This window comes from Maniola hyperantus, chromosome 16 (assembly GCF_902806685.2).
Source record: "Maniola hyperantus chromosome 16, iAphHyp1.2, whole genome shotgun sequence".
In the NCBI taxonomy this organism is placed as follows: Eukaryota; Metazoa; Arthropoda; class Insecta; order Lepidoptera; family Nymphalidae; genus Maniola; species Maniola hyperantus.
Window position 1 is genome coordinate 13,977,849 of NC_048551.1, and position 16,793 is coordinate 13,994,641.

Sequence of the window (16,793 nt, forward strand, 5' to 3'; positions counted from 1 at the left end):
ATAAATATCTACAAAAAAGTCCGCGACACACTATACCCATCTATGTCGAGTGAGGCACAGCAACCATTTTTTATTTAAAAATCTTGAATTTTTTTTGGACTACATTTAAACGCGTTTATTTTACTCATGCTATTAATCCTTATCAAAATAAATGATTTCATCACTAAGAACAGTTTATGGAGATAATATTTGGTCTTTGAATGATTAAAATTGGACGTTTGGTTTTGAAGTTATGGCGAAATTAAAATATTACGATTTCTGCTGCACGGCCCGTTGTCTACACTAATATTATAAAGAGGAAAACTTTGTTTGTTTGTTTGTTTGTTTGTTTGTTTGTTTGTTTGTACTGAATAGGCTCAAAAACTACTGGACCGATTTTAAAAATTCTTTCACCATTCGAAAGCTACATTATCCACGAGTAACATAGGCTATATTTTATTTTGGAAAAAAATAGGGTTCCGTAAGATATTTGGGTTTTTCGGACACAAGGTGTAAAAAATCAACCAGAAAAGTTACTTATTTTGCGTACGCTGCCCAAACTATAAAAGATAGAACCATAAAATGTTCTAATTAATTGTAGATCTTATAAATATCTACAAAAAAGTCCGCGACACACTATACCCATCTATGTCGAGTGAGGCACAGCAACCATTTTTTTATTTAAAAATCTTGAATTTTTTTTGGACTACATTTAAACGCGTTTATTTTACTCATGCTATTAATCCTTATCAAAATAAATGATTTCATCACTAAGAACAGTTTATGGAGATAATATTTGGTCTTTGAATGATTAAAATTGGACGTTTGGTTTTGAAGTTATGGCGAAATTAAAATATTACGATTTCTGCTGCACGGCCCGTTGTCTACATCTACACTAATATTATAAAGAGGAAAACTTTGTTTGTTTGTTTGTTTGTTTGTTTGTTTGTTTGTTTGTACTGAATAGGCTCAAAAACTACTGGACCGATTTTAAAAATTCTTTCACCATTCGAAAGCTACATTATCCACGAGTAACATAGGCTATATTTTATTTTGGAAAAAAATAGGGTTCCGTAAGATATTTGGGTTTTTCGGACACAAGGTGTAAAAAATCAACCAGAAAAGTTACTTATTTTGCGTACGCTGCCCAAACTATAAAAGATAGAACCATAAAATGTTCTCATTAATTGTAGATCTTATAAATATCTACAAAACAGTCCGCGACACACTATACCCATCTATGTCGAGTGAGGCACAGCAACCATTTTTTTATTTAAAAATCTTAAATTTTTTTTGGACTACATTTAAACGCGTTTATTTTACTCATGCTATTAATCCTTATCAAAATAAATGATTTCATCACTAAGAACAGTTTATGGAGATAATATTTGGTCTTTGAATGATTAAAATTGGACGTTTGGTTTTGAAGTTATGGCGAAATTAAAATATTACGATTTCTGCTGCACGGCCCGTTGTCTACACTAATATTATAAAGAGGAAAACTTTGTTTGTTTGTTTGTTTGTTTGTTTGTTTGTTTGTTTGTTTGTACTGAATAGGCTCAAAAACTACTGGACCGATTTTAAAAATTCTTTCACCATTCGAAAGCTACATTATCCACGAGTAACATAGGCTATATTTTATTTTGGAAAAAAATAGGGTTCCGTAAGATATTTGGGTTTTTCGGACACAAGGTGTAAAAAATCAACCAGAAAAGTTACTTATTTTGCGTACGCTGCCTAAACTATAAAAGATAGAACCATAAAATGTTCTAATTAATTGTAGATCTTATAAATATCTACAAAAAAGTCCGCGACACACTATACCCATCTATGTCGAGTGAGGCACAGCAACCATTTTTTTATTTAAAAATCTTGAATTTTTTGGACTACATTTAAACGCGTTTATTTTACTCATGCTATTAATCCTTATCAAAATAAATGATTTCATCACTAAGAACAGTTTATGGAGATAATATTTGGTCTTTGAATGATTAAAATTGGACGTTTGGTTTTGAAGTTATGGCGAAATTAAAATATTACGATTTCTGCTGCACGGCCCGTTGTATTATATAAAGAGGTAATGTCGTTAAGTTTGTTTGTAGGGGGTAATCTTTAGAACTACTGAACCGATTTTAAAAATTCTTTCACCAGTAGAAAGCTACATTATTCCTGAGTGACATAGGCTATACGGGATCTTTAAAAACCTAAATCTACGCGGGCGAAGCCGCGGGGATCAGCTAGTATTATATAAAGAGGTAATGTCGTTAAGTTTGTTTGTAGGGGGTAATCTTTAGAACTACTAAACCGATTTTAAAAATTCTTTCACCAGTAGAAAGCTACATTATTCCTGAGTGACATAGGCTATACGGGATCTTTAAAAACCTAAATCTACGCGGGCGAAGCCGCGGGGATCAGCTATATTATATAAAGAGGTAATGTCGTTAAGTTTGTTTGTAGGGGGTAATCTTTAGAACTACTGAACCGATTTTAAAAATTCTTTCACCAGTAGAAAGCTACATTATTCCTGAGTGACATAGGCTATACGGGATCTTTAAAAACCTAAATCTACGCGGGCGAAGCCGCGGGGATCAGCTATTAAAAATATACTTGATGATTCACGGCGAGGAATTGTGTCGCCTTGCGTAACTTAGTTCTTCTTGATGTCGTTTAACCAGTCAGTATCTCACTGAATGCAGTACAGTAGGTACCAAGTGGTACTTACCCACCTACCCAATACCAATACAGGCAACAGTGGCATTCCTGAACTGCTTTTACCAAAAAAAGACGGATTGCTCATAAATTGTTTATTTTTATTTAAGCCTACTTACTACTTCTTAATTAAATACTTAGGTATAATTTAATATTATTAACTAATAATTAATTTAATTAACTTATTTTACTTAAATCAATCAATCTAGAGCCTCATTCAATTTTCATCAAAACAATTTAGAGTTATTTAAATTCATCAAAACAATTTAGAGCCTCAATGCTCAACCGGTATAGGAGTGGACTGAAAACCGAAAGGTCGCGGTTCAAACCCCGCCCGTTGCACTATTGTCGTACCTACTCCTAGCACAAGCTTGACGCTTAATTGGAGAGGAAAGGGGAATATTAGTCATTAAAAAAATGGCTAATATTCTTAAAAAAAAAAAATCAATCAATCAGTCGACACACAAGATCCTCCGCCTTCCTCATCCACCCACTTCCCACTCTACCAGTCGTCAGTGCAGCGGGTTGGGGGTTGTCCCTGCGCTTACCGATACGCGGTCTCTATGAATAACTACTTAATTATAATTTTGTATAATATAATTAACTATTTAATTATAATTTAACTAAAAGTGGTGATGGCCTAGTGGTTAATTCGTCGGCCTCTTATATGGGTTCGATCCCGAGCACGCACCTCTAGCTTTTCGGAGTCATGTGCGTTTTAAGTGATTAAATATATGTGATTGTGAGGAAACCTGCCCCAAGACTTTTCCTCACCGTAATGTTCTCAAAGGTGTGTGAATAAAAAAAAAAATCCGTTCGGAATGCCTGCCATATATGAATATCTGCCAATCCGCACCACTAGGCTAGTGTGGCCTAACACTATGATCAAAACCTTCTTCATTCTGAGAGGAAACCCGTGTTCAGTAGTGGGCCGGTGATTGATGATGATTTCAGATTTCAGTATCTGACCGTAAATCGATTGAGGCTTATTATATTAAAGCGAACTAATTCACATTTTTACCGATTTCATGACACATTTCAACTTGAAGTTAATGTTAAATTCAGTTTTTGCAATAATTGTGCATTGTAAGGTGTACATCTCCTGAGGATGCTCCGGTGTCGCGGCGAAACGTGCGTCGAGTGTGTTTGGGATGTGGTGGTGCGTATTGCTTGCCTGGTGGCTGCTTTTTCCTGCATGCTTAGCAGTGGGAGGGCGCGCGGTGCATTTCGCACGCTGCATCTTGCACCATACAGATTCGAACTGTTTCAGTGGATTACAGCAAATTAAGCTTTTGGTTCATTGTATATCATGGACTTCCGCAAAGTGACGCCTGCTTCTATTCATCATTTAAATTCAGTGTCTACGTTGGATACTTGAACACGTCTCGCCTCATCAACCCCTGGGAGGATTCCGTGGAAGAGTCTCGAAGCATTTCGCCTCTTCTGCTGTTGATCACTGACGCGAAGTAGTACAACACCACTGGAAATAAGAAAGCACAATAATTAGATGGACCTAAATATCATTGGATACCTATATTTATGGAAATTGCCCCATAATTTGGCAGGTGTTTCCAATAAAAACCCCTTGTCCATGAAATGAAAGCTTATATCGGAGCTTATAGCTTATATTCCCCATATCCGCCTATCGCTTAGGATAGGCGGATATAGGGAAAGAGAGATTCTACTGACCTCCATAAACACAGTAGACTGAAGCCATGGTGCTGACTTCGGCAGCCGTTTCCTCCCCCGCCGCGTACTGGAGCGCTGTGAGGATCGAGCCGAAGACGGTCAGCGCCAGCAGCGTCAAGCAGAACACCCAGCTCGTCACCAGCCACGGAAGTATTAGCCAGGGCTTCTTCTGGAAAGTGAGAAAGAGTACGTGAATAATAAAGGATAACATCGTTGTCTGCTGTCTGTCTGTCAAGAAAACCTATAGGCACAGAATAATATAGGGTTACTTCCCGTTGACCTAGAATCATGGAATTCGGTAGATAGGTAGGTCTTATAGCACAAGTAAAGGAATAAATCCAAAACCCGTGAAATTGTAATTACATCACAAAAAAAATGTGTCTGGAAATTTTTCGTGAACACATTTTACTTACAGCGCCATTTATATGATGAATGATTTGATAAATTAATTTTAATTTATCAAATCACATAAAGTTTGGTGATAATAATTATTGTTGTACATAAAAATGTTAAAATATCGTGTATGAGTCTGACTCGCACTTGGCTGTTTTTGTCTTTCTGTACTTGCACGATGCAGGTCCTTACCCCAAACACGCCATAGATCAAGAGGCAGCCAATGAGCACCTGGAACATGGCGATGCTGGCTATGATGGCGTATACGATCTTCCGGTTCTCGGCCACCGGCGCCGGCAGCATGGCGGCCGTGCCGTACACCATGCCGATCATTACTGATGACATCTGAAACATATAAACAAAACCTACGTATATAGAGTTTCTTTGTTCGAGGTGACTTCTCGTCCAAAATTCCTCAATGTCTGAAGCAGGGTAGTTGCGGATGCGGATCTAGTTAGGATAGTTCACATCCGCGGACAGGGATGCAGATGTCTGAATTAATGCGAATGTTCCCCCTTTGCGGATGCGGGTGCGAAGTCTGGCGTGTTGTCGAAAAATCCTTTCTTAGCGTACACTAGGTACACTTTGTGGTATCCACTAAGAAAGGATTTTTCGAAATTCCACCCCTAAGAGGGGTAAATGGGGGTTGGAAGTTTGTATGAAAGTCTATCACTTTTAAGTTACATCGATGAAAATTGGTATACAGGCTTTTACGAAGGTACCTATTTCAGAATTTTTGAAAATTCTACTACGGGGGTATAAGCCGATTTTCTAATCTGATCTATCAACGCAAAGCTCAAACTACTGATAGGATCGAGCTGAGGCATTCAGAGCTTAAAACTAGATGACGTAGACGCTAGACATCCGCTAAGAAAGGATTTTTCAAAGTTCAATCTCTAGTTTGAAATAAAACCACTCAAAGCGGACGAAGTTGTGGGCATAGGCTAGTTCTTGAATAGATAACTAACTAGATACACCTATGTTAATTACCCAAGACCACAATAATAATAACTTGGGGTATGATAGGATGACAAAATATGATCGACATCATGGAATGATAAAACGGCGTGAAAATACCTCAACGCTAGCGCCACCTAAGTAAGTAGGTACTTATAGGACATGAGTCATGACAATACATCTTCCAGGAAAAGTGAATGTATCGTTCTAGACGTATCATTCATCAACATCATCATGATCAACCCAACGCCGGCTCACTACTGAGCACTCAAAATGAGAAGGGCATAGTCCACCGCGCTGGCCCTCACACACCTTTGAGAGAACTGTCGGATGCTCAACGTTTAGTTAATTTCATTTGAGTTTCGTGCGTGACATCGGCCGTCGTCTGAGGGAAAGAGGTTGCGATCCGCGCTCTGGGGCCTACCTGCTACCTGGTCCAAAGGTTGTCCATCGCCATTCAGCATGGCAATAGTGCCAGCTTAATGGGCACCTTTGGCCCAGGGGCAACCAGGGGCGGACTTTTTGACGACGTTTAATTTTAAGTTGGTAAGGTTTATTTAAGTTTGTATGTTTTAATTTAATATTTTTAAGTACTTTTTATTTAGATTTAAGTTTATTTATTAGAATTGTATGTTATTATTATTTTAAGGTACAATACATTTATTAGGTACGTGATTAATACCCATAAAAAAAAAATTAGGTAACTTACCAAGTTAATAATAGAAATAACCTTTGAGCCGACGTCCAAGCTCATACAAAAACAACATCTCGACAACGGAACACACATTTTGAAACACTTTTTTACAAAATTGTAAAGTTAAATTATTCTAATCTTAACTATCTTCATCAATATTAAAATTGCGTCTAAATTAACTTCTCTTAAATTGCACAATAGAGTATAAATAACTAATTAATTATTATTAATTGTTTATTGTTTACAACCAATTAAAAGATTAACGATCTTTAAAAATTACTAACTGAAATTAACGATTTTTTGAAGAGGCAGCACATTGATAAAGCCCCAAGGGGAACAACTGAGTGATTTATTGAATTCCATAGATATCGGCAACGAAGATTATCTACAATATTATCTCATTTGATAACATTATATACCTACCTACTAGGTAGGTACTTGATTAGCGTTTTGATAAAGACTAATAATTACTCGTACGTAGCTAAGTACGTAGTAAGGTAAATTCATACACATAAACGCGAAAGTGTCTGTCTGTTTGCTAGCTTTTCGCGGCCCATCCTTTCCGATTTTGACGTTTGGTACGGAAACCGCATGCATCCCAAGCAACGGACCGACATGATTTTTTACATGGATATACTTAGTGAAAGACTTAGAAAGTGATATTTTCATACTGGAAAATCAAAGATTTCCCATGAGATTAAAAAAAAACAAAAACTCCACCCACAAGATTTGCATTTGGTAATAGATAGTTTGCAGACCTGGATATGGGCATAGGCTACTTTTTCTTCCGGAAAATTTTATTCAAAAAATCGTTCCTAAATCAATATTAATAACTTTCTCTGAAAAACCTATCTAATTTCACATATTACGTAACTACTAGCTACGTGATTAAACCTGACATTTCTGGTTCTGGAGATGCGTGGAATAACCAGATTAACCGACATAGCAGAACGGTGAACGGGTTGCGAGCCTGAAGTGGCAATGGGCGGCGCGGGGTAGGTATAATATGTATATTTCAAAGATTCTTGAGGTGGCACAATGCCACCTTCCAAAAATTAATTCATAGTTTCAGATTTATTGATAAATCTTAACTAAAATTTAGCATAATATACCCGTTGGCTGTTCTGAATGGATGACATGATGTATACCGGTACTAGCGCCATCTGGTTCGCGATAACGCAACAAAATGCCGATCTCTGGTCTACTACACTTGGGCTTATCCATAAAAGAGACAGCAGGCTACATAATTTAGAGCCTCGATAGCTCAACGGTTAAAGAAGCGGACTGAAAACCGAAAGGTGGCCGGTTCAAATCCCACCCGAAAGGAGAATATTAGTCAGCAATTAACTTGGCTAATATTCTTTAAAAAAAAATATGTCTTGAGGGATCCGTACCTACTCAAAAGGAAAAAAGGAACCCTTAGGACACAAATGTTGTTTTCTGTCTGTCGTGTCTGTCAATTCAGAGTCCGAATCCCCACGAGACTTTTAAAGTTTTAATAAAGCGAAACTTACTTAAGATGTCGTTAAATTTTAATCGAAATCCTGCACTAAAAGATAGAGCAAATTTACTGTTGTGCACAAGGAATATCACCGAGGCTAAGCGGAAAAACTGGTTCGCTAGATCAAATATTTTATGTATTCACTATTAAATAACGGCCTAAAAATAAAAAATATACCTAAAGACATTGTCTAAGCAATGTGCTAATTTGATACACAATAGGAAGTACTTCACTCGATCAAACAAAATCTTGAAAGAAGCTAAAATAAAAGTCTAAAACGAATTATTTAATACTAAAATGTCTGACATGGCACATAGTTTTTACATGGAAATATTTGTCTTTAAGTACTACAGAGAACCTGCTAAATTTTGGTTTTCCACAGGACTTCTATAATTTATTAAATTCAAATATTTTAACGTTTGAAACACAGAATTTGAACGTTACCAAGCGGTTTAATTACAAGCCGCGCTCCCGCCTCGGTGACTCGCCTTAAGGCAACGTATACCTAAACTTCTATTTTGACTTTTTCTATTTTCTGTTGAATAAGGCTTTTCCCCAATTCTTAAGAGACTAGAACTTATAAATATGAGACCTTTTAAGAGGTTTAAAACGCTGCAAAAAGGCCGCTGGCTTATACAGGATGTAACCAAAACGCAAGCAAAAACTTAGCGATATTGTTATACTTACTAGTTACTAGTTACTACGACCTAAACACAATCCAATACCAATAATAACCATTTGCCTCATTTTGTAGTTTTAATGATTTAGTATCTTTCAAAACCGCAATGTAGGTATATCGTGCAAAACTCAGGTGCCCCACCTACGACGTGGCATTGACTCCGAGTGGCCTACTTGCGCAACGTTCGTTGACCTCTAGCGTCAGTCAGATGTTTTATTTGCAATAATACATCGTGATCTCTTACGAAATACAGGATTTTTTCTAAATATTTTTTCGCGTTTTTTGTGGTAAGTAGGTACCTATATCAGTAGTTTTTTTTTGTGATCATCAGTAAACGAAGACAGGTGATGATCCGCCAGCGTTCTGGTTACACCCTGTATTTGTTATATTTATTTGTCTACTCCCACAACATTGTCCACGTGGATTTAGGTTTTCAGAATTTCAGTGGAAACTTTTTGTTTTTCCGGAACAAAAAGTAGTCTAATAATGTCGCAGCACTTTCCCTGAATGCTGATTCGCTATCTCAGTGTTACTGACTAAAACGGCCAAAAGTAGCGATGCAGAGGAGCGAAAATGCAAGAAACACGCTACTGAATCGCTGAAAAAGCCGTGGGTGACCTTCCTTAGCACTTTGATAAGGTTGCAACGTGCAAGTACCTACTTGGTACTTATTCATTTGCAGTTTTATCGTACACGTAGAGAAGCGATACGTTTTGCAGTTATCTACCTAGTTAGTGATAACGCGGACTCCGATCTAATCACACGCTAAAACAATTTAACGATTAACCTTTGCTTGATTAGATATTTTCAAACAAAGAAATTACGGCATCTCAAAGAAAAATTAAGTGTTAAAGATCAAATAAATTGATCTGAAGCTGAAGTGAAATGTGTTCTAAATAACCAAATATTTATTCCTAACTCAAAAAGGTCCAAAATCAACGATCAAGAGTCGTAAAAAAATTACCCCGAAGCGTTTTAAAGATTTTCCTGCAGTGAAAATCAGTGTTGGGGATCGGAGAATTTAATTTTACTTAGTGAATTTGTTTTGTTTTGTGTCACGCAAAGTATGCACGAGTTTTCATGAGTGAATCATGAAAAATTCGAAGAAAATTCTATTATGATTAGTTTACATAAATGTTTTTTAACCGATTAGAGTAACTAGATATTTGTCTGCTGTACGGTGCCTTAACTTACCTAGACATTGATGGGACTTTAGACCTTAAAAGGGTTAAAATAGCCATGAGTGTGCCCATGGTAAAAAAATGTTGTTTTCGAGCTAGTCTGCACACAGGGACCTTAATTATTGGTTATATTTATACGGTAAGTGTAACTTTTTAATCTTAATTTAGTACCGAGGTGTAGTAGAGGCGGGGCGGGTGACGTTGTCGGGTCTGTGACATGAACACTGAAGTTTTTTTTTATTCATTATAGGCAAACGCTTGACCGCAATCACATTTGTTGGAAAGTGATGATGCGGCCTAAGATGGGACGCGTTTACCTAGAATTTAGATTTCATTAGATATCTTTTAAAATTCGATTTCTTAAAACTGCTTGATCCTGTGTTACCTATCGTTGCTTTTATCGAGAGTTGATATTGCTGATAATGGGCATCAACAATATCAACTTTAATCACCAGATAAGGTTGTCCTTTTTAGGGATCCGTAGTATTTTTATATAAGTAGTTACATTTATACTTACGTACAAGTATCTATAGTACGCGACAGGTTGAAATGGGAATCAGGGAGGGACTTTAAAACGGCCGATTCAATGTTTTTAGTGTATACCAAAACCTTATAAAAGTTTACAGCTCTTCAATGGCCGTTTTACCCACCAAATTCTTTTTGGCCCGACTGGCTCTCATTGAGGCAGTCATAGTCACAGATTAGTACGTAGGTAAAGTAATTCGATAGGTGAGTCAGTGACGTCACATGTCGCAGCCTTGAATAGAAGCCATGTTTGTTTATCTGGCGATAACAGCGCGGGCGCACGCTGCCGTATTGTAATTTGTACCTTCTTACTTAGTATAGTTGGTAGGTATACCGTATAAGTAGTATAATATATAACAATACTAAGTAGGTATAAGTCACACTAGTGATGTTTACTAACTAAAGTATACCGACGGTATCTCGACAGGTCGAGATATAAATCGGGGTATGAGGCAGGGAGCCTTCCCGCACATCTGTTACGTTAGCGTGGCGGATGTGCGGGTGTGCGGACGTGCCCACCCCGATTGCCATCTCGACCTGTCGCGTAATAGGTGGTTGATAGGAGTGTGATGTGTAGTCTACTACAGCTAGCTGCTCGATTGCGGTACAAATATGACAGCTACAATGTCACGATCGCAATCACCTCTGATTGGTTGACGCTCGCTCACTTTGGGCTAGAATGCATTGTTGTAACAGGAATGTCAGGATTCAGGAATATTATAAATTCAGCCAATCACAACAATTGAGATTGTAATAATGATTGATGCAATTTTTCCGCAATCGAGCTGCTGAGTTTAGGTACCTAGGACTTTGATCCCCATGATTTTCATAACTGCTACATTTTCGGTTAGGTGGGGTACCTACCAGTGGCGTGCAGGTCATAGAGGCATGAATGCACTGCTTACCCCAGTTGTAATAGCTCAACGCATATTTTTCATTATGACCTGCCAGTAAACAGGTTCCTACCTAACTAATGCCTACCCTGGCTTCAAATCCTGTGAACGCCACTGCTACCTACCTACATGGTGCCCTTATTGCTTCAGGACTTGTGATAGGAACGACTGAGTTCGTCACATCACTAGTACGACACACATCTATAGGTACAAACAATATTTCAAGATCATCATCAGTACCTACCCTTATTATAAATGCGAAAGTGTGTTTGTTTGTTGGTTTGTCCTTCAATCACGTCGCAACGGTGCATGCAACGGATTGACGTGATTTTTTCATAGGTACCTACAGATACGGACCTGGAGAGTGACATAGGCTACTTTTTATCCCGGAAAATCAAAGAGTTTCCACAGGATTTTAAAAAACATAATTCCACGCGGACGAAGTCGCGGGCATCAGCTAGTAAAGTATAAACTGCTATGAAGATGTTTTGTATAAATATGTTTGTCAGTTAGTCAGAAATGTTTAGTTATGAAATTCAAGGCACGCTCCACGGTGAGGCTAATAAATCTATTCTAGTGGAGAACCAGATTAAAATAGCCAACGCATGATAACGTCAGTTGAATGTACCTAGGAAACTATTTATAAGTTTTTTGTACGTTTGACTTTGAAGATGGCACCGTTTGGCTTGGCCTTGATGCGTGACGTGTGCTAATATCAAAGTAGGTACCTACAGTTGATGATCTTAGGTTGACCATGTAAGAGTATTTGAGCGGATAATCTCTATGTTGAACACAAAATCGAGTGAAAATGGGGCGAAGATAGGAATAGTTTTTTTTATTCGATGACCATGTTTGTAAACTCACCTGAGGCTTGACATGTATATGTAATACCTATGACATTGCTTGGTTCATTGCTTGTTGATATAAAAATAATTTATCGTAGAAAATATTAGAAAACGGACGAAATTTTAACCGATTTTTTAATGAATTTCCAGGTGTGGTCACTTCTGGAGCTGCTAGGCTACTCGCTGCTAGTGACGCTGGTGCCGATCGGCCGCTATGGCACCATCTCCGGCCACAAGTACGCTCTGTACATCACCGCGGCAGTCGTCAGCGGAGTCACCCTGCTGTGCTCCATCCTGCTCATCGTGGCGGCTCACAAGGTTACACCATAATATACAAACGTTAGTTTTAGTATACGCTAAACCTGAAAGTAGTTTGTTCAGAACCAGTAACAGAATCGATTGCAATCATTTTTACTACGGGTTATATTTGACCAAAAAATATTTTAGAATCCTGCAAGTTTTTGAATTGAGTGGGTTGAATGACCACATGCACCAGCCGATTCGAGCCGCGCAAGCTGGAGCTCGCACGATCGACTACGCCAGCCGTCCCTTTCGCTCACAGCCGCTTCCGTGCGGTGACCATGTTTTTCGAGGACAACGACTCAACACAACAAGCTTATATATTCGTAAATCATTAAATTTTTTGTATTAAGTATAAATATTCGACACGTGTTTCGGTTTTTGCTTGCTTAACTAAAACTAACGTTGTATAGAGCTACTAGTAGCTACTGATAGCTAATAGTAGCTCTATACAAGTGTAAACTATGTAAACAGTGTTACTCTGTAAAGGTGATACAATATGAAGCAATAGTATCAATGTAACAACTTATTATCTATCTTTTGAGCTGAATGACTCTGAAACTGAATGCTTGCTGAATGGTTGCTTCCATGCAACTTTGTAAGACAGAATGTCATCAATTACTAACCTCTGTTGAAAATTCCGCTGTTCCAGAAGCTCGCATCGCTCACGCTGCCGTGGACGATCGTGACGGGCATCCTGACGGCGGTGTTCTTCATCATGTGCCTGACTGGCATCAGCCTCATCCTGCAGGACTCGGGCGAGATGCTGGAGGTGGAAGCCATCGTCATCGCTGTGCATCTCACGAGGGCTTGTTAGTATTTCTTTTTGATGATTAATTACATTATTCTCTTACTAATTAAATCGGGGAATTCTTGGCAATCACAGGCTTGTAAATGTGGTTACTGCAATCTGGCTTCTGTGTTTGTTTCTAATCGATTACAAATAATATATTTTATTATCAGGTAAAACCCGTAAAAGTGATATTTTTGAGCATTTACAAAGAGCTGTTTATTTACCCGTTGATGCAAAAACGCAGGGCAATCTAAGACGGAAGTGGCTAATTTGGATAGGGGGGTAGTTATTAGTTTCTTGTATGCACTTCCACGGTGGTCTTACACCACCGAATCATTATTACAATCTCAATTGTTGTGATTGGCAGAATTTGTGCGATTCTTGTTGCAACAATGCATTGTAGCCAATAGTGAGCGAGCGTCAACCAATCAGAAGTGATTGCGATTGTGACATTGTAGCTGTCATTCTACCGCAATCGAGCAGTTTCATATTTTGACAGGTTCGTAGAATACGATTTTTGTTTGAGATAGCCCTTCTATAGGTATTAATTTAGTTGAATGTTTCCAGGTATATCGGTGTACTGCATAGTAGTGGTGCACAGCCGGCACAAACAGATGATGTACCAGGACGACGAGCGCCGCTTCCAGCGCTCCGGCCGCGTGTACCAGCCCGTGCGGACCAAGGACCTGGCCCTATAGCACACTACTTCATGGTGCACCTACTGTGGCGGACCAAGGCCCTGGCTTTATAGCACACTACTTCATGGTGCACCTACTGTGGCGGACCAAGGACCTGGCTTTATAGCACACTACTTCATGGTGCACCTACTGTGGCGGACCAAGGACCTGGCTTTATAGCACACTACTTCATGGTGCACCTGCTGTGGCGGACCAAGGACCTGGCTTTATAGCACACTACTTCATGGTGCACCTACTGTGGCGGACCAAGGACCTGGCTTTATAGCACACTACTTCATGGTGCACCTACTGTGGCGGACCAAGGACCTGGCTTTATAGCACACTACTTCATGGTGCACCTACTGTGGCGGACCAAGGACCTGGCCTTATAGCTCACTACTTCATGGTGCACCTACTGTGGCGGACCAAGGACCTGGCCCTATAGCACACTACTTCATGGTGCACCTACTGTGGCGGACCAAGGACCTGGCTTAATAGCACACTACTTCATGGTGCACCTACTGTGGCGGACCAAGGACCTGGCTTTATAGCACACTACTTCATGGTGCACCTACTGTGGCGGACCAAGGACCTGGCTTTATAGCACACTACTTCATGGTGCACCTACTGTGGCGGACCAAGGACCTGGCTTTATAGCACACTACTTCATGGTGCACCTACTGTGGCGGACCAAGGACCTGGCTTTATAGCACACTACTTCATGGTGCACCTGCTGTGGCGGACCAAGGACCTGGCTTTATAGCACACTACTTCATGGTGCACCTACTGTGGCGGACCAAGGACCTGGCTTTATAGCACACTACTTCATGGTGCACCTACTGTGGCGGACCAAGGACCTGGCTTTATAGCACACTACTTCATGGTGCACCTACTGTGGCGGACCAAGGACCTGGCCTTATAGCTCACTACTTCATGGTGCACCTACTGTGGCGGACCAAGGACCTGGCCCTATAGCACACTACTTCATGGTGCACCTACTGTGGCGGACCAAGGACCTGGCTTAATAGCACACTACTTCATGGTGCACCTACTGTGGCGGACCAAGGACCTGGCTTTATAGCACACTACTTCATGGTGCACCTACTGTGGCGGACCAAGGACCTGGCTTTATAGCACACTACTTCATGGTGCACCTACTGTGGCGGACCAAGGACCTGGCTTTATAGCACACTACTTCATGGTGCACCTACTGTGGCGGACCAAGGACCTGGCTTTATAGCACACTACTTCATGGTGCACCTACTGTGGCGGACCAAGGACCTGGCCTTATAGCTCACTACTTCATGGTGCACCTACTGTGGCGGACCAAGGACCTGGCCCTATAGCACACTACTTCATGGTGCACCTACTGTGGCGGACCAAGGACCTGGCTTTATAGCACACTACTTCATGGTGCACCTACTGTGGCGGACCAAGGACCTGGCCTTATAGCTCACTACTTCATGGTGCACCTACTGTGGCGGACCAAGGACCTGGCCCTATAGCACACTACTTCATGGTGCACCTACTGTGGCGGACCAAGGACCTGGCCTTATAGCTCACTACTTCATGGTGCACCTACTGTGGCGGACCAAGGACCTGGCCCTATAGCACACTACTTCATGGTGCACCTGCTGAGGCGGACCAAGGACTAATTTAGTGATCGTCACTAAAGGAGCTCGGTGGATATCATTTAGTGTACATATTATAGCGACCACTGTTCACTCAGTTAGCCCGCTGCTGAATGCTTGACTAACTCAGTGATCAACACGGATTGATAGCCTTTCGTAGAGGAGCTCATTTGACATTTATTTTTAATCCATTGAAAGTTCGCTACTAAATATTTCTTTTAATTCGCTCAGTGAAGCAGCAATGTAGAACCAAACCAACGTCAAATAAGCTTGAAGGCTTTCACTGAGTTATTGAATCGCCTGCAGGCCAAGCTTTTAATTCTCAGAACTTGTGAAGTTATTTAAAGATTAGTGTATCATTAAAATCACTAGGTACTAGGTATAAAAATTATAATGCCTCCCATGCTTTGGAAATTGTACTTATGAATCGCGCGCCACCACCCACGCGGCCAAAAGTGATGAACATTGATCTTTAGAAGGAGAAAGCAGATTTGTAGAGCACTGTCTCGGTCGTTACGACCGACAAAGCGTCATAATATGGGTATGCGTGACAGAGACAACGCTCTACAAACATGAAATGTCATTCTAAAGGCCGATGTTCATCACTTTCGGCCTACGTTGGTGGTACTATGTTGGAAACCTTTCCGCAAGTTACAACAACTTTAAGAACTTCATAATCTAGCATAAATAGACTACTACTACTACTACTACTACTAGCTACTTAAACTATCGGACGAACTATTCGCCAACGCATAGAATTCGCTAACGAACAGACAGACAAACATACAATTTTAAGACTTATTTAATAAGTACTTAATTTATGTCTGTTATTATAATATGACGCCACTCGAAATGTTTCTTGTAAAAATATAAAATATTAATATAGTAAAATTGTTAAGTAAAAAAAAGTAATGTTTTATTTCATTTCACCCTTTTCTGAATACAGTAAGACCTCAATGATAAAACAGTAATAATATCTGCTATCAAGTACGAGTATCTAGCAACTGCCTAGGCACAAAAAGGAAATATGGCCTAAAAATAGAAAAGAAATAGAAGCTAGAACATTCATTTATGAGCTAGAATTATTATTAAATGTGAACAAACTTAAAATAAAATTGGCGAGTGGCGGCAAAAATTGATCGTGTTATTCGCTGTAATATGTGCGGTAGGTACCCACTTCGGCAAAGAGTAAATATTACTCTTTGCCGTGCAGTCGAACGAGATGAGAACATATTTTATACGTATTATTATTTTATCTGTATAGTAGGTACGCGACAGGTCGAGTTGGCAATTGGGGTATGAGGCGGGGGATGTCCCGCACACCCCCGCTTTCCCGCACCGGGTTAG

General features: G+C 39.7%; 2 protein-coding genes across 2 annotated transcripts; one reads left to right on the forward strand and one right to left on the reverse strand.

Annotated features, from left to right (window-relative positions):
- Positions 1-2,578: 2,578 nt before the first annotated feature.
- On the reverse strand, positions 2,579-6,772 carry LOC117989367 (uncharacterized). The gene is made up of 4 exons (XM_069503743.1): positions 6,437-6,772; positions 4,963-5,115; positions 4,378-4,546; positions 2,579-4,168 (listed from the first exon to the last, which is right to left on the reverse strand). Exons 1-4 carry the CDS (start codon positions 6,512-6,514, stop codon positions 4,050-4,052), a joined length of 519 nt encoding a protein of 172 aa, XP_069359844.1. The 5' UTR covers positions 6,515-6,772; the 3' UTR covers positions 2,579-4,049.
- A 2,561-nt stretch (positions 6,773-9,333) lies between these two features.
- On the forward strand, positions 9,334-14,007 carry LOC117989366 (uncharacterized). Its single transcript, XM_034976717.2, has 4 exons — positions 9,334-9,921; positions 12,196-12,363; positions 12,998-13,157; positions 13,706-14,007. Exons 1-4 carry the CDS (start codon positions 9,841-9,843, stop codon positions 13,834-13,836), a joined length of 540 nt encoding a protein of 179 aa, XP_034832608.1. The 5' UTR covers positions 9,334-9,840; the 3' UTR covers positions 13,837-14,007.
- The last annotated feature ends 2,786 nt before the right edge of the window (positions 14,008-16,793 follow it).